Here is a 25,579-nt window from a genome sequence, read left to right on the forward strand (position 1 = left end):
GAAGTTTTGTGTCAATTTTTAATGTTTTAATTCAGTAGACGCGTGTTACAGGTGCTAAAATAAATGAAAACAGATTTGAATTAAAGTTATACAAGTACACTATTTAGTTTATATTTAGCTGTTGACTTATTAGTTATAATAATTACTGATTTCTTATTTGAACCCTGTAGAAATACAACAAATTATCAGGAATAATATTCGCTTCTAACACTGACAAATTTCCGCTACCTATAAGGTGTTGGTTCTGATATGAGTGTTATTACTCTGTATTAATTAACAGAGTGAAACATTATAATAATATTATTATTAAATATTATGATATTATATATTTTTTTTAAGAACCACTTTTATTATAAAGACTATTTGTGAAATATTCTAAAAATCATTGTGATATTGACTCGCTATGATCTATAACAGAATAATAAACACCACTAAAAGATTATCATAATCATTCTCTATGTATTTTATAATAAAGATTCGTTGTTTAAATAACCATTAAAAGACACATTTTTATAATACAATATAACAAACTTAAGTTATTGTTATAGAGACTTTCTATAAAATAATATAACATTTATCACACTCAATGACATTGTGTAAGTGTAATTCATTATTCATTATATTGTTATGCCAAACATATTGATAATATTATTATTCAGGCTCATAATAATAACTGTTACATCATTGTCATAAAGACTCTTATAAAACATCTTAAAACATAATATTATTTAAAATGTTATATGCTAATTGTGTATTGTATTGTATATTATGTAACATAATCATATTAAAAAAAAAACATTATCATAGCTTTTGTTTTAACCTGATAAAACATGATTATAACACCAAACTTGATAACTAAACAAAACATATAAACAAAATATTATTATAATATTGCGATAACATTAATCAAACACCATTATTAATATCATAGCTTATTTATTTTTTAACATGATAAAACATGATTATAACATCAAATTTAATAACAAAACATAAAACATATAACATAACAAAATATTATTATAATATTGCGATAACATTTGCATGGTTATTTAACGTAATGAAATATGATATTTTCAAAACTGTAAAAAAAGAAACGTCATTAAACATGATTTGGGGTGTATTATTTAACGTAATCAAACACCATTAAAATATTATTATCATAGCTTATTTATTTTTTAACATGATAAAGCATGATTATAACATCAACTTTAATAACAAAACATATAACATAACAAAATATATAACATAACAAAATATTATTATAATATTGTGATAACATTTGTATGGTTATCTAACGTAATGAAATATGATATTTTCAAAACTGTAAAAAAAAGGAACGTCATTAAACATGTTTATAATATCATTTTTTAGATTTGTGGTGTACAATGTAACATAATCAAACACCATTATTATTATCATAGCTTATTTATTTTTTAACATGATTATAACATCAACTTTAATAACAAAACATACAACATAACAAAATATTATTATAATATTGCGATAACATTTGTATGGTTATCTAACGTAATGAAATATGATATTTTCAAAACTGTAAAAAAAGGAACGTCATTAAACATGTTTATAATATCATTTTTTAGATTTGTGGTGTACAATGTAACATAATCAAACACCATTATTATTATCATAGCTTATTTATTTTTTAACATGATTATAACATCAACTTTAATAACAAAACATACAACATAACAAAATATTATTATAATATTGCGATAACATTTGTATGGTTATCTAACGTAATGAAATATGATATTTTCAAAACTGTAAAAAAGGAACGTCATTAAGCATCATTATAACATAAAACTTAAAATATAAGCTCATGGCTCATTATTTTTTCCAGATTTTGATCAAAATTTTCAAGTCACACCTTCAATGAGAAAAAGTGGTCTGTAAATGAAATGTATATCTTGAAACGTGTTTTAATAGAAAAATAAAGTCCAAGTTAGATCAAAGAAATATTTAATTGTAAATTTTGAAAATCTCTTAAAATAAAACATTATTATGTTTTTGTACTCAGGGGGCGGTGCCATAGTTTCTGCCAGACGTAAATATTATTTGAAGTTTCTGTACATGGAAGAATTCCAGCAGAGTTTCTGATGAGTTTTTGGGAAATACCCCTCATGGTTATTTGAAAACGTGGATGTGGTATGAATTTCGAATGGTGAAAATGACAAATAAACTGTCAGTAAGAAGTAAAACTGATCGTGAATCAATGCTAATCTCAATTAACTTTAATATTCATCAAAAATACCCATGGTATTGCCAACTATTTATTACCGTTCTGGTTTCTACCTATCAACTTCCTTCTCGCCCATCTATCTAACCTGCCACGCACATGCGTAACGTGCCACATACATTTTTACACCTCTCGGTTTCAAAACTGGAACGACATATCACAATCAATCTGAATTTAACGAACCTGAAAATAGACTTTTACATCATTCAGCTAGAGAGTTTTAGTGTCATTTTAGCTACTGACTTTAACAATAACCTCCTATCATCGCCAATAAATACTTCTTAAATCAGAAACATCTTGGTGCCATAATCTTAAACTTTCTGGCGAAGATCTTGTTCTTTCCTGCATTCACTAAGACTATTCCTAACATAACGCTAGCTATTGAGAACTATCAATGCCTAAGCTGGTTGTTAAATATAAAAAAAAGTTACAAATAATTGGTACATGAAAATATAAATCCAGGTGAAATCAGAAAATAGTATTGTGCTGTTTCTTTGGAATGGCTACTGCAATTTTAAGGCTTCAGATAAAAGACTTGCATCTTAGGCAATGGATTTCACCTTGACTATTCATTTTTATATCTGATATTTAATTTTCTGATATCTAAATCAAGGTGCAATGTATGTACTTAATTATTTGATTCGTCTTTGACGTGTGACCAATAATATAGTAAATACATTGAACCCTGCTTCTGATAGAAAGTAAATTATAAAGGTAATTAAGTAATTATATACGATCAGGTATCGATCTGAATAGATACATTTCAATTGAGCATGTGAAAATAGACTTAAGACGTATTTTAGATAACTTTGATAGATCGAAAATTATTTTTCTCCACGAAATATATTTAAATAAATAGGCCTAACTGTATACGAACTAAGAAATAATTTTGACAATTGCTCATATCTCCTGACATCTAAACGTTCAACCAAAACCGTATCTGTCGATATGAGTGCTCATATCCAAAAATTGATCAACTTCTGCAGTCAACTGTCAGATGGTCGCAGATTATGACTTTCAGATTCAATTTTTAATAGATTTTATGTCCTCAAAAGTTCAAAACCTTTTCTCTTATGGATACCCCAGACTGAGGACATCAACTTCACCACATTCCAGCATGTTGGATAATTTCTATATACCCTTATTCTCGAACACATAATATGTTAATGCATAATAATATTCAGAATTTTGAATTTTTTTTTTAAAATGCTTTTTTTAACTTACAGAAACACATATTCATTAACTTTGTGTAGCTATATATTTTTTAACACATAGAGAAAACCATTAAGTACTTTACTTGACGAGAGAGCCCGCACGTGGTGAGGTCTTCATATTACACATTTTGATGAATTATATGTGTGCGGTACGTCATTATATCATATGTGTTAAATAAAGTTGTGAATGACAACGAAATGGATGGAAATTCATATATTACATTTTACATGTACCAAACATGAGCTAAATTTCTTCATTTACAAGGAGACCATTTCTAAATAGTGAAAATAGTATTGTAAGTGCTATAAGGAGCAGAATTCGAAAGCTTATTTGTAACTCAGTATGGTACTATTAAACTTCACTGCTTGAGTTTCAGATATAAAACACCCTGCATTATAAACCTTATTTTAGTATCCAATATACAATTAGGTCATTTGATGTATCAGGTTTTTATCAACATCCTATAGATAAATAAACAACTAACATCAACAATAACGTTTAGTAATAAAAATAAAGAAAGAAACCTAGTCTTTATACCACAGCAATTTCTCACATGCTTTCGCCGAAAATCATTTGATGTGGCTTTTGTAAACCCATTTTAAAGATAAGGATCGCCCTCTTGGAACCCTGCTGAGAAGATATGATGTTTCTAATGACCGATGGCCTACTCAAAGAGCTATCAGTTCCAATTAAAGACTTGTGGGACTCTCAGTGGGCAGTTATTTACCGATTACAGCATCGTCTTACTCTGATAAAGACGTTTCAATATTGTCTGTGCTACTGATCGACGTTGACCAGATCTACTAAAAGTGATATCTTAACTTTCTGACCAGAGCTGCGAAAATCGTTAATCATTTCAAATTAGAATAACACTACATATACTATATAATTAGTCATCGTTGTTGATTGGTGAACTCCATTAAATGAATAAGTTATTCCTTGGAAGACAGCTGACCTGTATATTCTGATATTATTGTTTGCCCTTGACCACAATTTGTAATGTATCGTTTAGTCACATCAAACATTTTTTGTATTGATACCATACTAATATATCATACATAAGGTATCATCTTGTATAATTGTATCATCCTAAGCATAACTAGTGCAATGTTTGTTTGCCATGTTTTGGTATGATATTATAACAAGGTTTTATGCTTTGGTATGATACCGTACCAAAATGCCATATCAAATCATACATTGTTCTCATCTTATACCATCACACATTCATGCATTGTTCTTTTTTATACTTTAATACAACACTTTTGTTACATTATACCATGATATACTTCCATGATTTCCTATCTTAAAACATGATAATATGCTTTTTTTTATAATATATGTATATCATAGTATCATACTGTATTATCATACCATTTTTACTTTCTTATACCAATATATCACCCTTTTGTTTTTATCGTATTCCGTGTTCATATTTTGTTAACCTTTTTTACCATCATAGTATAATACTTTATTATCATACCATTATTGTCATCTCACACCATGGCATCATACTTTGTTACTATCTCATACCGTTATATCACACCTTGTTATTGTCTTATACATGATATCATATACTTTGTTACTATCTCATATTATTATACTTTGTAATTATTTTAAACCGTGATATCATACTTTTGTATTATCTATAAACATATCATACTTTGTTATATACCATGATGCCTTACTTTGTTTTTATTTTATAAAATATATCATCATCTGTTATTAATTTATATCATGATACCATACTTTGTCATTATTTTAAAAATGATATCATTCTTTGTTATTATCTTATACCATGATATCATACTCTGTTATTATCTTATAGTATGATAAATCATACTTTGTTATTATTCTTATTGTGAAATGATACTTTATTATTATCGTCTACCATGATATGATACTTTATTCTTATCTATGTCATCATATGATACTTTGTTACTATCTTATACCATGAAATCATATATTTTTTACTGTCTTATACCATGATATTATACTTTTTTATATTCTATTAGATTTATAATAACTTGCACAGAAAGAAATATTCTATTAAATAGAGGTGTGGTCCAATTGTCTGGCCTTTCTGCTTTATTTACAACCTTGCAATTATCATTTTACTCCTTTTATTTTCTCCACTCCATTATGTCTACTGACGATCTTTAAATCTTTGTCTTAGAGCCAAAATCTCCTCTAGTTTCATTAAGAAGTCAAGTCTTTAATGAGTTGAAGAAGAGACTGTGTGTTTATACTCTCAATATTATAAATATATTCATAATGACTGCAACCTAAGTAGATAACATCATTAAAAAATTGTAGGTTTATAGGTGCCTTCTGAAAACACTTCAAACAATCAATATAAACATTTTGGTTCATTCAGAGTCCTGTTTGCTGGAATTTATCACTCAAACCCAAAAGACCTATTAACATAAAAGACTAATCCTGGTGCTGTCAAGATTTTTATGATATTTTAAGCACTATGAAACATAATTTGGAGGTAATGACGTAACCAACTATTGATACAAAAAATTACATTTGGAAAGCCAAAATGAACGAACGAACGAATGAATGAAATGAACTGATTTCTTTAGAAAAGTAATAAGAGGATTTTTTTAGATTTTCGCTCACAAGGAGTGTATAACCGGAAACGAAATTGTGACGACAAAATTTTCGGTAATGTCGTTATTTCAAGCTTGAGATTAAAATCTTTTAAAAACAACTGTTTTAAATATTTTTACTAAGTATTTTCTTAGAAATTTGCTAGATCAAATTTCTCAATCTTTCTTGTCGCTAATAAGCGGGTGAGTTGAATTTTGTCGGATCTGGTAGTCTATGTGGAGCCAGGCACACATGTAAAGCCGAAGTAAGAGTAGACTGGTTTCCTCGCTAATTAACTCTCTGGCAGAAAACGCCACTTGTTATCTCTAAAATTTGGACGTGGATCATAACTCATGTAAAGTTATGTGTCCGCTATAATAGTCTATTATCAGGACGTGCCTTGTCTTCACTGTTAAATTTCTTTCAATTCCTGCTCTAAACAGAACTATTACATACAGTTTGACACACTACTAGTCTGGCAGTTTTAAAGGGTAACGAAGGAGTATGGAGACACAAGTTCGTCAGTCAGTTTTAATGGGACACGTTAGTCAAAAGGATAATACATAAAATTTTAAAGGGTTACAAGTTAACCAACAATTAAAAAAAACACATATAATATTTAATATTGATGTAATTTCATCATGTGGTGGTAGAGGGTATAATATATAATCTATAATGCCAGAAGATCTATGAAATTTTCAGAATATCTCATTCTAGTACCCCATATCATTCTTGTTGCCAATATTCATGTAATACAGTTTGTTGGTTGAAAGATGTAGCCTACTTCTTCAAAAACTTATGAAATACAATATATTTCTGAGCAGAGAGATTGTAGGTATAAAGTAAAAGGCGTAGCCTAATGTATGTTTAGTCCTGAAAACGACTTTCAAAATAACTTTCTAAGATTAGAGTATTAGGTTATATCTATGATATGTGCAATTTTGGCATTTTAAAAACTTATTAACACTGACCACACTCGAAAATTGCAATAACGTAGAGGACCAGCTATTTAAACTTATGAAATAAAACTAATTCTAGAAGCAGTTTGGAGAAACATGTACGTTCTCACAGTTTACGAAATACAATTTCGTATCTAATAAGAAACTGATATACATTTACAGGAATAAGAAAAAAAACGTCTAATCCCCTTATGGCATTTGATAAAGTTGGCTGGGTACAAATAGAAATCCCTAAATCCCCTGACAAAACTTTCTGGCACTCATCTCCACCCATTTCTGTTTTTCCATTGGTTAGAATCTATAATTCTGCAATTCTATTGGTGGATTCCATGTTGGCGCCTGTCAGTCAAGATCTGTTCGGCATGCCATGAGAAAAAAGAGAGTAAGTTTGGGTATCATATTGCCGTGTATTATCAAGTGTTTGTGTATGTGATGAACTATAATGAATTTTGGAATGGATTGTGTAGGTTAGAGGACATACAAAGTGTGAACAATTATCAGTACGTTTTGGTTGATTTTGGAAAAGACAGACTACAGTGACCATTGTCCGAGATCGTATATTTTGTTATACTAACGAGGGCTTTATGAATTGTTTATTGGTTGTTTGTGTTATTATCTATATTATATACTGTTAGGTTGAAGGTAGAAATAGTACCACCATTCTCCTATTCCAGTACAGGTAATCCTAACAAACACCAGACATAATTGACTTTGACTCGTACGAAAAATGATGAAGTTTTCGACAAGTATCGGGTCAGCCATAATTGTCTTAATTAAGTTGAAGAAGTAGACTTTAAACGTTTTTGATTCAATTTACAAAGATTGTAATGAATACGATAGTTTGCGATAAGCTGAGATAAAGAAGATTTTTTGTCGCGAATTTCAAATTATTTACATGTTAATGATATGATATGTTACAAATTTAAATCTAGCTTTTGATTATAATTACGAAATCGATTTAAGTGTACATTTGTGATATTGGACAGAAACCTTTGCCATGATGAGTAGCTATGCTATTGGAGCTGAGCACCAATTTGCCAGCAATTATGACAAAGTTCATGCATACCATGCTGCTTTACAGCATAACAAATCGAACTTTACTGTGAACCACTTATTGGACTTGGAAGAAATGCCAAATGAAAACTGTGCTATGTTTGCTAATACTGATCCAAGACATGCTCTGGAACATTCACCAACATGTTCTCCACCTCTACATGTAGATAAATATTCTCCTAGTACTGGATCTGGTGATGATCTTCATGATAGACATAATAACAGTAAGTTTTATTATTTTATAATTTTTAATATAGGTCTCTTTTAACGCTTTCAACTCAAAGGAGAATATCGCACCTGGTTTTTATTTTCTAAAAAAATGATTGAAACTACATATTGATCCTAATGCGAGTCATTGGATAGCCAAATAAAGCTCTGGTTTAAAGATTTATATGTATACAAAACCATTTGAACAAATATCCTGATAGGCTATCATCCGAATTATCATTATTTAAGTTTATTTCCCATTGAGAATAATGAATATCAAGAGAGCGACGATGAACTTCGAAAGTGCAATCAACACGATCTTGTTCTTTGTATTTCATTTATTTTATCATAAGAAACAACAAACTCATTTAAGAACATACAAATAAAATGAGATAGGGTTTTATTTTCTAATAAATGAATAGAAAAGCACCTTAACGTGCAATGGGCAAAAGAAATGGGTTTTTTAAGGGTCTTTTTTTTCTGAAGTTTTATCTGTAAAAAATCCCTTTTTTAAGTTCGATAGCTAACATATGTTATGCATTTTTAGAAAAGCAAATTGAATAGGATTCATATACATCGTAATATACAATCGATTCAAATCAAATTGAATGATTTCAAATCATGAAACCAATATTTTTTTTAGAGCCTGGATTTCAATTCAAATGTGAATAAAATGACAAAATGTGACTTGAAACCTAACATTTATAATCGCCTTTTTTGCTATTAAATTAATATTATTCTTCGACCCCTCTAAGTTCCTACATTGATAAATCTCAATAATTTATTTAGTCTTCTTGACATTTAAAGTCTTGCTTTTTTAATCAGCTTCATTAACCTTACTAGAAACTTTTTACTTTCATCTAAAATACCCGTTCACTCACATGGAAATAGTTTTTAAAATCAAGTGTTAAGCAAAAGTAATAAAAACAGTATATAGTTTAAGATATGGTTCCTCTTGGATGATTCAACAACTATTTGCCTAAATTAATTATCCACTTAATTCATGCCTGTTTGATTTTTAATTACTCTAAACATTTCTAATCAGTTTTCACTCAACTTTAAAATTTTACATTTGAGTAAAGAACATACATAATATATTAGTATAAATATTTGTTAAATTGATATGAACGTTAGTAAATTGAAATTTGTTATAATTTCTTATCAAATAAAGATCGGTATCACGTAACACAATTACAGTATTTGAGAATATGATTTGGAATCAGATTTCACACTATGAACTTGATTTACCAGCATAATATTGATGCAAATGCCAAATTAAGGCAATATCGAGCCCATTTGTTCACTTTTGCTGATATTCGATCGTCAAAAAGTAGGCCTCTAAACAAAATATTTGTCCTTGAGTTCCCTAGTATATGATACAGATTTGGTCAATAACCACAAAGAAAGGTTTTTAACCTTTGATTATGAGCTTTGTGGAGTCAATCGTCCAGATTTCTGATGAAAGTTATGATTTCAGTGGAAAGAACATCCCTAAATTGTTCCAGCATAATGCTTTGCGAAAAAGTAGAAGTAGGCTATGCTTTATGTTATAGAAAAATAAAAATTAATTTGACGAAAAATGAAATTTTTAATTCCATATTGATTGTATCCAGTGTAAACAGGGAAGGTTAAGTTTGTAACAAAAGTTATAAGTTTACAAACATAATGAAGATATAAACTATTAAATAGTTCAACATGTGTTCGTGTTATTTATTTAAATGGTTGAAATTATACTTGTTAAAGTAGGTAAACATTGACGAATGGAGTTTACAAGAGCTTTGCTATTAATACACGTGGTCTCATTAAAACAGTCTTCTCGACGCTACGTATAATTATAGAATATTCTTTCGTTATTAATAATGAATTTCAGAATAACACAGTAGCCAATCTCTATACTGAATATCAAAAAAACAAAGCATACTAATACTGAAAATAGATAATAACTATAAGTATATGAATATAATACACTTTATAAGACAGTCTAATTCAATAATGAATCTGAATAATGTATATTATATGATAATAATAAAAGAAAATTCTCACTGTTGAAATAGTGCTCAATATATCAATTTCAGATCGATATAGAAATATTAAAACAGAACCTAAAGAAACATGTTAAGGAACGACATAGGTTCTGTTTTAATATTTCAAGTATATATATATGATAAAGTTGAATATATTAATTGAATAACAATGATGATGATAATGAATTAAATAGAACAAACTTCTTGATGATGGAATAATAATAACAAAAAATAAACATAATGAATCTGAAAATAACAACTTTACCTTAATAATAAATTTAAATATAATTAGCATATAATATCATTAATAATGAATGAATAATGATTAATGTAAAAGAGTATGCGAATATTATACATAAACAAATACATTAAAATCTATAAAAAATGATCATATGAATGTAAGTGAATAATAAATATGAACAAAGAAAAGTCATATTACTTAAGTATCTATTACCACAAATGAATATAATAAAGAATATTGATGAAGCATTTGTGTATAAGCAAAGTAACTTATTAATAAAGAATTTAAATATAACCAACAGCTTGATAAATAATTTGTATATAACAGCACTTCGTATAAAAAATTTGAATATGATTTGAATATAACAAAATATATTGATAAAGGATTTGAGTAAAACAAAGAATGTTAAGAAAGAATTTGAATATAACAAAATATGTTAATAGGTAATTTGAATATAACAAGGTACGTTAGTGATGAATTCGAATATAACAAAGTATGTTTATAATGAATTTGAATACAACAAAGTATCTAAAATAAAACAAACAAAAACATAACAAAATACATTTAAAACGATTTTAATAAAGAATTTGAATATAACAAAGTTTATGGGTAACTTTTATTTTAGAAAAAAAACAAAACAAAAAGAACGCAAAAACTAGATAATAAAAATACTTCAAATTATTAAAATATATTTTTCTTTTGTTTTGCAATGCCACCACGTTTTTGTGTTCATTACTAATTTAAAAATGCAGAACGAAAATTACTTTGAACGTCGTAACAAATTTCTAATTTTCTACTAAATTCCATTAAATAAAAATTATCAGTTATAGTAAGAATTCCATTCTAAACCACTTAAAATCATGTATACAAGTTAAAGAATAAAATTGTTTTTATGAAAGGAACACTTTATGGAGTGTATCTAGAAACGAAATGTTCTATGCTCCTCAAGGCCAATAATGATAAGAGCTTTAGATAAGTAATTTGATAGCGTTGAAGTGTTGATAATGAAAAAGTTAATTAAAACTACAATCGTTCATCTAAATATCTCTTTCTATTATCACTATGAACGAAGAATTATCAAAGACATATTAGTCGTCTTTGAAAAAGTTGTAGACTTTGAAAATAATGGCGCGACAGTTCTAGTTTTGAAGATCTTTTGGGATAAAGCTGGAATAAAGAATTATTCATAGTTCTGTCGACGGTTACTCAGTGTGTATACTTTTCTAGATTTTCGACTTGAGACAGTTTGGCTAATTTTGATAATAATTTATGATACAATTATTAACCCTCCTGCTTATTTGCTCTAAAAACTTCAAAAGATTTATATTATGACTTCAAAAATTTATGATAAAATTCGAACCTGCTATTTTTAAGGAACTAATTGACTGGAGCTTAACTAGAGCTAACTAACTTTTACTTTTCACCATAGCAGTCTTCTGTAGTAAAAATGAGATAATTTTGGTCACAGGACATCCAAACAGAAAAATCTTGAAATGTATCCGATGATGGGAAGCACTTTCCCACCAATAACAGACAACTGCCAAACGATATTTTGCTAGCCTTCATCATGGTTATGTAATCTATTATTTTTCCACTACAGATGGGACTGACGACGAAATCAAAATTCAAAACAAAATCACACAAATTTTATCATTTACAAAGTCCTTTACATAGATTTAACTCTATAATTCTTTGTGTTAGCTCCAGGAGGCCAAATTTTAGAAGGTTTTCATGAAGATAAGATTTTTCTTTCGTTCGAACGCAGTTCAAATGTGAATGGTTTATATCCGCGATTAATGAGTCTGTAGGGAGAAAAAATCTTATCTAAAATCTGTTTAATCGCTCATTAACTACCCACTGGTTGTCAAGGACTACACACTGAGGGGAGAAATTTTAAATATACCAGATTATACAAGTTCTCACGGAACATCTTGCTTATTTTCAAAAGAAGATTTATATAAACATATTTCTATTACTGATATAAAAAAAATCTTGTAAAAACTTGAAGAATAAGCAAGTAATTGATAATTGTTGGAGAAGCATTACAGCAGGCTGCTGTGTTTATTATCAAAGAAAGCACAAAGTATTATGCTTTTTCCCATTACCTAAATACTGACATCACTTAAGTTATTCAGGATGGACCATGGATCTAAACCGCTCGAAAGGAACTAAAACCATCGAATGCTGTATTTGACGGCACAAGGCAACTGCAGTATATTTCAAAATATTCTTGTAGTAAACATCGGTCTTTATTCTAAACAAAATATTAAGAATTAATATGGTCACAATATGGAGTTTCTACATGTTTCAAAGGAATTAAATAGATTTAATTTGAAATGTTTATATAAGATTACGGAAATAGAGATTAAAATTGGTCTCTCTGAATCCTCCTTAATCCCCAAAACCCATGTTGTGAAATAAATTTCCGGAAAAAAATGTTAAAACCGAACATAATTGAAGACATAATTATATTCCCCAAAAAAGAGAATTGAAGCTAAATATACCATCGAGAATACAAAATTAACCCGGCATATTTCCAAATGTTGTCTGCTTTATTACTTATTTAAACCTATAAATTAAAGAGAATTTCTGTAATATCCAGGTTTATAACATTTTCCTTTCTTTCAGGCCCCATTATATAGTCTCGGTTTCCAGGTCAGTAGATAGTATCTTTCTCAAAAACATCTGATACGATCAATGTTAGTCCAAAGCATATCGTAAAATGTTTTCAGGGGATCTGAAGTTTCAAGGATGGTCCAAAAAATACTTTTACTAAGTAAAAAAAGGGATGCATAGAAAAAAAAAATCTCAAACTTAATGATGTACATGTTATAGTAAACAGCTCATACACTCGCTTCTTTCGTTTTTTATACAAAAGTCAAGCATGGCTTGATTGGAACACATAAATGTATTTTGTTGGAGAGTTGCCTGTTTTTGTTCTACCTGTTTCATTGTCTAAAACTACTTAATATTCCAATAAATTTTTCAGCAATAGCAAAATACACCAGATCTTTCTCTTATTCAAAACTACACCGTAAGCAAAAATACAGATTTTCAAATATTCAGCATAGAATTTCTAATCTATTAACAAAAAACGTGCCGCTATTTGATAGTAAGCTATAAAGATGTCAAAAATATGTAATAAAACAGAATAAAATAAATGAAGAGGAAATGGTATTCGAGATATATCAGCGTCGAAAGTTCGGCAGAAAACATTTAATTGAAAAAAATTATATGGCTATGGTGACTCGATTCTGTTAGATCTAAAACAATGAGTCTGTATCTATAGCAATGTTGACTATATATATTATATCTATATAGTTACGGCGACTCGATTCTGTTAGATCTAAATCTATCTTGAGTATCTATAGCTATGTTGACTATATTCTGTTTTCTATACAGCTATTTTGACTTGGTTCTGTTATATATATAGCTGTGTTGACTATATTCTGCTATATCTATAGCTATGCTGACCGTATTCTTTTTTCTATACAGCTATTTTGACTTGGTTCTGTTATATCTATAGCTATGTTGACTCTATTCTGTTATATCTATAGCTATATTGACTTGAGTCTGTAATATCTATAGCTATGTTGACTAAATTATGTTATATCCATAGCAATGTTGACTGTATTCTGTTATATCTATTATAGCTATAGCTCTGTCGACTATATTCTGTTATATCTATAGCTATATTGACTTGAGTCTGTTATATCTATAGTTATGTTGACTCTGTTCTGTTATATCTATAGTTATGTTGACTGGATTCTGTCATATCTATAGCTATGCTGACTCTATTCTGTTATATCCATAGCTATATTGACTTGAGTCTGATATATCTATAGCTATGTTGACTTGAGTCTGTTATATCTATAGCTATGTTGACACCATTCTGTTATATCTGTAGTTATGTTGACTAGATTCTGTCATATCTATGGCTATGTTGAATCTATTGCGTTATATCTATAGTCATGTTGACTTGATTCTGTTATATCTATAGCTATGTTGACTCGATTCTGTTATGTCTAACTATATAACTATGTTGACTATATTCTATTATATCTGTAGCTATGTTAACTCGAGTCTGTTATATCTATAGCTGTTGTGACTCTATTCTGTTATATCTATAGCTGTTGTGACTCTATTTTGTTATATCTATAGCCATGTGCACTCTATTCTATTATATCTGTAGCTATGTTAACTTATATTCTGTTATATCTATAGCTATAGTGACTCGATTCTGTTAGATCTATAGCTATGTTAACTGTATTCTGTTATATCTATAGCTATCTTAACTGTATTCTGTTATATCTATAGATATGTTGACTCGATTCTGTGATATCTACTGCTAAGTTGACTCGAGACTGTTATATCTATAGCTATGTTGACTATATTCTGTTATAGCTATAGCTATGTTGACTATATTCTGTTATATCTATAGCGATGTTGACTAGATTCTGTTATATCTATAGCTATGTTAATTGTATTATGTTATATCTATAGCTATGTTAACTGTATTCTGTTATATCTATAGCCACGTTGACTCTGATGTTGATTCTGTTACATCTATAGCTAAGTTTACTTGAGACTGTTATACCTATAGCTATGTTGACTATATTCAGTTATATCTATGACTATGTCGACTCGATTCTGTTATATCTGTAGCTATGTTGACTGGATTATGTTATATCTATAGCTGTGGTGACTCTATTCTGTTATATCTATAGCTTTATTGACTTGAGTCTGTTATATCTATAGTTATGTTGTCTTGATTCTGTTATATCTATGACTATGTCGACTCGATTCTGTTATATCTATAGCTATGTTGACTTGATTCTGTTTTATCTATAACTATGTTGACTTGATTCCGTTATATCTATAGCTATGTTGACTTGAGACTGTTATCACTATAGCTATGTTGACTAAATTCGGTTATATATATAACTTAGTTGACTATATTCGGTTATATCTATAGCTATGTTGACTCGATTCTGTTATTTCTATAGCTATATTGACGTGAGTCTGTTATATCTATAGTTATGTTGTCTTGATTCTGTTATATCTATGACTATGTCGACTCGATTCTGTTATATCTATAGCTATGTTGACTTGATTCTGTTATATCTATAGCTATGTTGACTTGATTCCGTTATATCTATAGCTATGTTGACTTGATACTGTTATCACTATACCTATGTTGACTATATTCGGTTATATATATAACTATGTTGACTATATTCGGTTATATCTATAGCTATGTTGACTGGATTCTGTTATTTCTATAGCTATATTGACTTGAGTCTGTTATATCTATAGTTATGTTGTCTTGATTCTAATATATATTATATAGCTAGGTTGACCCAATCTGTTATATCTATAGCTATGTTGACTGTATTCTGTTATATCTATAACTATGTTGACTATATTCTGTTACATCTATAGCTATATTGACTTGAGTCTGATATATCTATAGTTATGTTGACTGTATTCTGTTATATTTATAGTAATTTTGACTCTATTCTGTTATATCTATAGCTATATTGACTTGAGTCTGTTATATTTATAGCTATTTTGACTATATTCTGGTATATCTATAGCAATGTTGACTATATTTTGTAATGTCTATAGCTATGTTGACTCTATTTTGTTATATATCTATAGCTATGTTGACTCTATTTTGTTATATCTATAGCAATGTTGTCTTGATTCTGTTATATCTATATCTATGTTGACTTGATTCTTTTATATCTATAGCAATGATTTTACATTGGTCATAACGTTTCTATGGCCATTGTTATATAAAGCTACAAAATTTCATCCTACAACTGATGTTAGTTTAAACGATTAGAATGGAGGAACAAAAGTAGACAGCTCTCAGTAATGTCAATGTTATATTATCTAACAAAATGTTAACAATTCTCAAATATACATTGGCAGGCATGACAAAGTGCCCCGTCAACGAAACCTTCAACGAATGTCGACCAAACAAGACTAGAAGATACACTTGAGAGATAATGTCTTTCAACAGGAGTCCTATAATACTAAATAGTGGAAAAGAAATTCGTTAAACCATCGAATATCTTCCCTATTTCTTAGTTAATGTATGTCAAGAAATGTTTCTACGATGCCATCACTTCATCTTAATGTATTCATTAATGGCAAATGTCTTCTGAAATGGTTCGTATGAATTTCACTCTCAGTGTTGAGTTTTTCCGTCTAGACTAATACGATCTCAAATTGTTCTGTTCTATGATTGTTTGTTTTTGCAAAGGCAAGATTGGCAAAGACTTCGTCAAACATGGGGTTCCAATACCCAATTTCCCCCTAACTTGATGGGTCATGACTTCATACATATTAAGTTTCTTTTAAATAATATTGATCTCTAATAGTTGACCCTTATCCACTCCCACAAAAGCCTTAAAAGGGCCGATAATGAGCCATTATGCCTTGCTGAAGCCTACTTATGGTCGGTAACAACAGAATAGTGAGAAAGTCGGTTATTTAAGAAGCTTACAGGAAGAGTAACATTAGTTTCAAACTATTAAAGACAATATTAATGTTACCCCATCGGGCGATTACCTAATCAACATTATATATACTCATTATTTTACTTTCTATATCACATGCCAAGGTTAAAGGTCAATACTTTTCGACATATTCCTGTCATGTCGACGCCTTCTAGTCTCGTGCGTTCCTCATCATGAAAGTTGGCGGTTGATGTTGTGAGTTTCGTCTGCTATTGCCATGACGAGGCTAATCGTCTGATTTTCTGTTGCACGTTCCAACTTTCAGTCTGGTTTTCTGTTTCTTCAAGCTGTCAGTTGATTTTACATCTTATCTTGTCAAACTGCAACAGAAGCGCAACTTTCTATCAAAAGAAGTTAAATTCTCGCCATTCCCTGTAGAATAAGCCGGTTCAATTTGTAAGTGATGCGTTACAAAATAAACTTTCAGACTTGTAACAATGTAATTCAACCCTACAAACTAGAGTGTTCTTAGAATTATTGGGTACACTTTGTTTTCAGTAGGTCGTAAATGAAATGAAAATTAAATGAATGGAATAATACGTCTTTCTTTTCTGCACCATGTGGGCTATAAATGAAGACGGACAACGCCATGTAGGGTGCAATGAGGGAAATATTGCCAGGACAGTGGCATTAGCTTGCTCTTTTTCGATTTTCAACTGTCGGGGGATCTTTAACGTGCCTCGGTTTATTTTCCCATCCGAGCGACTAGACGTTTTTTTCCATGCCAGCCCCTCTTACCTATAACACTGACGGGGAAACCGGGTTGAAAAATCTGAAGGTATTATCTCTACCTATGCCGGGATTGAACCCTGGACCTTCAGGTTAGCGATTTCAGTAGGTCGTAATGTTAAAAATCCAAGTTTAAGTTCAAACTCATCTAAAACAGTTGTAGCTGAACTTAAAAAATCTATTCAAATTAAATTACAGTATTAAGTATCAAGCAACCAAATGGGATGGTTGCCCTAAGGGTTCTTCTTATATTGAACAAATATATTTCAATCCAGCACCATTCCACAGTTGTCATCTTTTTTGGTAAACATGACGACGTGACTGATATTCATTTTTTAGCAAAATGAATGTAAAAACAATTTGTAGTTTAATTTTTATAGGGGGCTTTGGAATATAACACCATGCCTAATCAAACTGAGAAATTCTTCTAATCTTTCAGATTTATGTTTGCTTATTTGACAGAAATAGCATTTATTATCAATTTGATTATGATACTTTTGTATTCAAATTTCAAGGCAATAATACTTTAATCTTTATACACTCTGCTTCATATAGTTTTCGGCGGAAATTCGTGTGGTTATTATGTCATTAATCTTCAGCCAAAAGAATGGCAAAAACTGCACTTTTCCGAATGAAAATAAATAGACAGAGTGATAATCGTAATCTTTATTGTAGTCATTCTGCTGTCTACATAATGTCTTATCAAGACATAGTTTACAAATTTAATATATTATGTCTGTTTTAACAACAAGACTCGCTTATCTCAAATATATTTCCACCAGGTCATTTTTTACCGGGGCCAAATTGATACAGAATTTTAAATGTTCCGGGGTATATTAAGTGCAAAATAACTGACAGTTTGAGTTTGTTGTCTCGTCTGTTGATACTGGTATGTATCTTTGACAGATGAGGTGCCTTTATGTTTACCCTTACTAGTCATGCGCAAGTTCTACAAGAACTCCATAATAGTGCGTGTCTTTCAAGTTTCAAGCCGAAATTACAACTTGTTACACATGTTGGGATAATAATTTGAACCATTTCTCAAATACACCGAAGAGAGAGATTAGGACTTTTGAGACGTTTCGGTCAGCATTCGGCAGCAAAGTAATCACCAAGGCATTATCTCATTCACTCTTTTTTGATGTACACAGGAATAGCAATCACCGATTGTTGTCCTACAAATAACAATGATTGTTCTTGAACTTGCACCGGAAGTAACCAGACGTGTGCTTGTTTTTAAGAAGCTGATGAAAAGGGTACGATGACGTGCTATCGATAAGAGCCCTCAGGTAGTTACAGCTCATTAATAATAACATTTTATGTGGGTATGGTCAAGTGAAGTACCTTCTACTATCCTTCATATAGTCTCAATGGTCTGGAATGGTTTTTCTACAGTTTTCAACATCCGTAGCCTTCTTATCGGCAGTCGTAAATTATGACTTATATCGCATGTATTTATCAGTTGGTATTGCCTCTTCAACAGTTTACCTGATAAAGTCAAATTTCGGCATGATTTACTGCGAAAATATAACCAAAAGAACGGAAAACGCTTAGTAGGAAATTATCGTCATAAATATATATATATATTTAATTGATACTATGATTTCTCTATTGTACAAATATAAATCCAATCGCAAGTATAAATTGTGGATTTCCATGTCCATCTTCGCGTACCCAAACTCCTGGTGCCCATACATTGCTCGCTGTCAATATTTCAGCACGTGAATCCATTGGTCAGTAATTAATCTTGAACCTTATTTGACATTTGGAGTGAACGATGAAAGAAATCTATCAATAATGTTGAATAGTGGACGTTGATGATTCAAATGGTCACCATGTACACGATACTTTTTGTGAATTTTTTTTCTTTTTTTGTATGAGCCAATCTTGGTTGTATTGTTTTAGTTGGAAATGTTTATAATTCTTTTTTGGTTACTAGTTTATATACAAATTGCACCCTTGAATGAAATTTAAATGTGTGCATTTGAAAGCTATAGAAATTTTTCAACATCGTGCGAGGCTATGTTCATCCCTTAAGAAAGTTGTATTTTAAAGAACGGAAATATCATAAAGGTTATCTCTTTATTATAAACATCAACTTCAGAAATCCATTTACTGAAAAGATTAGATCATAGAGTTTAATATCAGTTGTTAGATCAAAGAACTGATTTTTACCATTATCTTCTAGTTTATAAACACTCAATTTTTAAATAATATTCACAATATCTGGACTCACTTTTTAATATCACAGAATAGTAGAACGTACTTTTCCAGCCAATTAACTTAAAACAGAATTAAAGTGCTTTTTAGTAAGTCAAACAATTGTATACACTGTAAATCGTATTTGTTCAATAATATCTAATTTTTATATGAACAGGATATGGATTTTTTACACAAGAATTTAAGAAAATCTAAAAATAATACAAATTGCTGTGTGGATGTGTTGCTGCCGAATTTTAGACTTCCAATAATCATTTGGAAAAAACACAATGCCATGAAAAACATTAAATTTATGCATGATAAATCACCACGATATACAAAAATTCCAATCCTATGTAGATTTTTCGTTTAATATCTTCTATAAAAATATTTTAATTGTGTATTGTACAAACTGTCTCGGTGGATTTTTATATATCAGGAAAGCGACAAAATTTACCGTTATACATTTATAATTTGATAACAATTTATGGTTTAATGATAGAATAAAACGTTAAGCTCAATTTATTTCTAACATACTGGAGTTAAAGCCATAAGAAAGAGTAGATATTTATTTGTATTGCAGTTGATCGTATCTTAATATGTTATTTTTGTAAACAGCTGAACATCACCTTCTAGCCTTACTTGTAATAAATTTATAATACCTGTACATTCACTAGACGACGTTACAATTTATTGCCTCCTTTTTTACGTTTATTTATATTCTAAAAGAGAAATATGTTTCAAGTCGCGCTTTAATTATACCTTTACACCGCTTTATAGTGCTTACTTTAAGCAATATCGTTGGCCATTGATTCTTTACTCCTGTTATGCGACTTATTTTAATTAATCAATTTAAATAATCACAGAAAACGACTGCTTTGTGAGTATTTTTGTTAAACACGTAGAACTCAGGGCAATGTTTTGCACAAACTGAAAAAATAATAATACTTTATGACTGAAATTGTGACAACAGATACAGATAAAGTCTTCATTCAGATCCTTAACAAATACTTATCACTCAAACATCATCATAAAGATAAGTAAACATCTAGCAGGGCGATGAAAAACTAATGGTCTTTCGTTTGCATTAACAGACACAAGATTCCCGAAATTGACGGCAACCAATTCTACAGTAAAATACCGTCATTCATCACATTGACGTCTATGTTTAAAAGTATATCATGGCCAATTATATTCACCAAATGTCAAACATAATGATAGACGTAGAAATATACTGATACGTTGTTAACCTCATCATCAAACTGAACATTTCAACAACAAACAATTTAAGACGCCATTCTGTTATGGCTGCTTACATCTTCAGGTCTCGCCAAATTGCCGCCCAAATTACTCGGTTCAGTGATGTAGTTAAGTCTGAACCTAACATAGCTACCATTGAGTATATAGATTTGGATCAAAATATTGATTAGAAGTATTTAATACTTAAGACTGTAATAGTCATATTTTAGCAGCTACTATAAGAAATTGTGTTTATTAGGTCTACTAAGTCTTTGAAACATGTCCTTTGGTCTACATTGTTATATTTCATGCTATAATATTCTGTACTTTGACTGTTGTAGGTGATGATGACGATAGAAAAGATGATCCAGATGGGAAAAGACGACGAAAGCAGAGACGTAATAGAACAACTTTCAACAGCACCCAGTTGGCAGCTCTAGAAAGAGTTTTCGAAAGAACACATTATCCTGATGCATTTGTTCGAGAAGAATTGGCCAGACGCGTTAGTTTAAGTGAAGCTAGAGTTCAGGTAAGCATCAGGTAGTTTAATTCAATGCCCATAGAGCAATACATGGTACAGTAGAATAATCTTCAACATGGAATTCATACATAAACCATATTATGTTACCCATCCTTCCCTGCAATTAGGATTGGCTGTTGGTTTGTAGTGTATCCTATATAACCGGAAAGACCAAACAAAGAGTCACTCCTGTCCATATACAGATTAATAAATCAGTATGGAATAAAATATATCTTTCATCATTGAGATAGAAGTAAATAACAAATCAGATGTTCGTTTAGAAAAGGTGCAGACTAACAACCTGATACAAGCAAAGTGTTTCTATAGACAACCGAAATTAAAAATATATTTATTAAGGGAGGTAATATTGGTCAACATATAAGTATTTAAATTAAACACAATTCAAGGGAAGCAAACCCCAATCACATTTTGAATGACATACAAAAGAAAGAAAGAGAGTTCAGTAAGGTGGTGCGATCGAAGACTGCAACAGTAAACTGTTATAATAGTGTTTTAGTATGATCAGAGAACAATTTAAACATGCAAAGAGTGGAATACACCCACGTGAAAGCTTATTACAAATAACTTCTGGAAGTCCTAGCAAAAGATAAATACGGCATCGTTTGTAATAATTATCATCGCCCTTAACTTGATACAAACATATATTATGTCAAGAACTGTAGCCTGAAGAATGGGCACAAGCTTGGGTCTCAAATATTCAGCCCAGACTCTAAATACCAAGTGAAATGCTGTCAATCAGTGAAATAAATCTTTTTTGTTAGCCTGTTGAAACTGTGCAAAATGGTCGATTATGGATTATAATATGTGGTTAACAGTAATATTTATTCTACTTTGCAGGTTTGGTTTCAGAATAGAAGAGCAAAGTTTAGACGAAATGAACGCAATATGATGTCACAGAGACAAAATGTATATGGTAGAAGTCCGGAAGCGACACCTATTGAACAACCTATGACACCACGTCATGCACCAATGAATACAGATTATCTGGCCTGGTCAGCGCCCCCTTCATACAACACGTCTGCTCCCCCTTCTAGTTGTTCATTGGCTAATCAGTCATACACGCCTCCACCAAACGTCGGTTCTAGTATAGCCTGTTTGCGCCTTAAGGCCCATGAATATAATTCGGTAATGCATCATCCTTATGCACCCCCTCAAATTCCTCAATGACAGTCATAGAATGTTTTAGAAAAACAAAATATAGATACATGTATATAAATATGAACACTTATAAATGTATGAATCACTATATAAAGAAAATAACGTATAAGAACGTCATATATAAGAAGAAAATACGGATTGGGACGGAATCTTCTTCTAAAATGGCATAAATGTCTGCTCTGTACCTATAATTGAAGAATTTTCCACACCAGAAAAAATGGACGAATAAGTATTTATCAAATATTTAAAAAACATTAAAGACTTATTTGTCGAAAGATATTCTAAGGACCAACTAAATGTGTGGAAGATCACTAAGAATGTTCATCAATGTTTATGGTAATCTATATCAATTGTGTTAAGGAGTGTGGGAACCATCAATATAATGAAAGGAACATGAATGCCATCAATAAACGCCTGCTTTATACAGTGTTAAAGGCAACCCTGTGATATCCAAAGTGATATTTCTCTGACGGGCTCATTCGCAGATGTTTCTCAGAATATGCCTAGACTTTTCATGCAAATCGTTAAACTGAAAATGTCCATGTTACTGAGGACAGTTGTTTATAAATTTCTACTCTAAAGAAACCAGTTATTCTGGAAAAAGCATTGTTGGATTTTTCAGATTAGCACGATCAATTTAAAACGTCAAGTAACGCGACAATAAGACAAACTGGACATGTAATTTGCCTACAGTGTTTTATTCACAACATATCTGAAGTCTGAATTCTAGGATTATTAGCTCAGAAAATGTTAATTCAAACTTTATACTTAATCAAAAATATTCTTTACTACAGGATCATTTTGTAGGGCTTAGTTAAATATGAGTTTCATGTTTTAGTTGAGTCTTTTAGATAAACTTTTCAAGCTCATGGATTTAAAGTGCCTTTTTCAAACTGTTATATGATGTGCCATTTGATGTTCAGTATTTCTTTATGTTCTGGTAACTATTATGTAGATATTTGTAGAAATAATAAATTAATTTTAGATTCAAGTTTTATCTCTTGAGCGTAATCACTCCCTCCGATACTTCTATTTCCTTTGTTCCTTGGCAAGAAAAGCGGAATAAAGATCTGACATTGTTCGATGAGGGGTTTGCAGAAACCAAGGGGTGCAGTCCATAAAGATGTCTGAAAGACTTACATACAGCAGTCCTTTCGAAATTGTGATCTCTGATATTCTCTACGAGTAGCCCATATTTTGAAATTGGTAACACAGGTTGGTAACAAGGAATTTATGATATTATAACAAACACTACCTCACACTGCTACTGATATTTAGTTTAAAATGTTTTATTTTATGATCCACAAAAGGAACAAATCTTTAAACTTACCAACGATTGTGGTTAAATGGATTGATCTTCAAATAAATGCAATATTGACTGATAGTTGAGCCAATCGTCAGTGTATGTTTTCTTTAACCTTTTTTTTTAGAACAGATGTGGTCTAGTTGTCAACAACCCCACTGTACCTACAATGTACCGGGTTTTACTTCAACCTCTATGTTGCTAATATTATCAATGGATACGTGTCTTTGATTTGAAATTGGTTCCTTGAAATGTTGACTATTCTGTTTATCGAAATATGAATGCAACGCTTCATTGTCCAAACCAAATATTTTACTTCAAGTCCTTTTGATGCTCAAAGATTTTCTTCGTATTTTCAGCCAATAAAACAATAAAATTAACAAAAGAAATATTATTATATCATATTCTGTAACAAGATTCCTACAGAATATCTTTTTCAAATTTCTAATCCATAATATAGACTTAATATTCAAAATCAAATTTGCTTTGAAAGGATGGATGACTCTAGTTATTGGTTTCTAGTCTTGAATATCAAGAAAATGTAGGCATTTTTATCTACATTTAATAGGTTTGTAATCAGATGGCTGAAGAATAATTGGTTTTTCCCTGTCCATATGGTAGATGCATGCATGTCAGCTGCATGAGCTTTAAGCTTCGCCCGTGAACTGGATTTTCTGATGTCCCCTGTTCTGTTCCTGAAGACAGTAAGTATAGACGATCAGCTTCATGAGTCGAACTTTAAAAGGCCTTGCTGAATTGGTTTTTCATGGGTCAACTAAGTGACCGATTGGTTGAGCAATCCTGTAGTTACTTATTGGCTCGTGATAGGCGTCCATGGTGCGTGTATTGAGTAAATCCCTTGGTGGTCGGTCTATACATGTCAAACATGGCTATGAATTGGTATTAGGGTGTGAGAGCCGGCTCCGAGGTGGACTCTCGCAAAGACTGGCACACGCATCCGAATTTTTCTTACCTTGAGTAGGAATCGAACCCACGGCACCTAATCGCCCAGCAGTTGACAATCAAACTCGCTATCGACTGGGATATTCCACTATAGGTCATTCATCATCTGACAATTATGCTTGTTCTGATGTAGCTATCCTTTGCACTTCCTGTTTGATTTAGATTTGTGTAAAGTTTCCTTTAGAGTTTAGGATTAATATTCATAATAGGTTTGCGGAAATTATTTCCTTTGGTTTCTGAGTACGGATTGTATTGAAACTTGGTATGGCTAGGGCTAACTTTATAATCGTTCGAGATTCGAGTTAAAGAGGGTATAAGTAATACCTACATCGTTGATGTATGAATAATTATCAGACGATGCCTTACCGAACA

The 25,579-nt window shown here is 30.6% G+C and overlaps 1 protein-coding gene across 1 annotated transcript; it reads left to right on the forward strand.

Annotated features, from left to right (window-relative positions):
* Positions 1-8,023: 8,023 nt before the first annotated feature.
* LOTGIDRAFT_120179 (hypothetical protein) lies at positions 8,024-22,950 on the forward strand (the record flags this gene model as incomplete). Its single annotated transcript, XM_009058318.1, has 3 exons — positions 8,024-8,258; positions 21,584-21,771; positions 22,621-22,950. The coding sequence occupies 3 exons, from the start codon at positions 8,024-8,026 to the stop codon at positions 22,948-22,950; spliced, it is 753 nt and encodes a 250-aa protein (XP_009056566.1).
* Between the last annotated feature and the right edge of the window lie 2,629 nt (positions 22,951-25,579).

This window comes from Lottia gigantea (assembly GCF_000327385.1).
Source record: "Lottia gigantea unplaced genomic scaffold LOTGIsca_33, whole genome shotgun sequence".
Taxonomy (NCBI): Eukaryota; Metazoa; Mollusca; class Gastropoda; family Lottiidae; genus Lottia; species Lottia gigantea.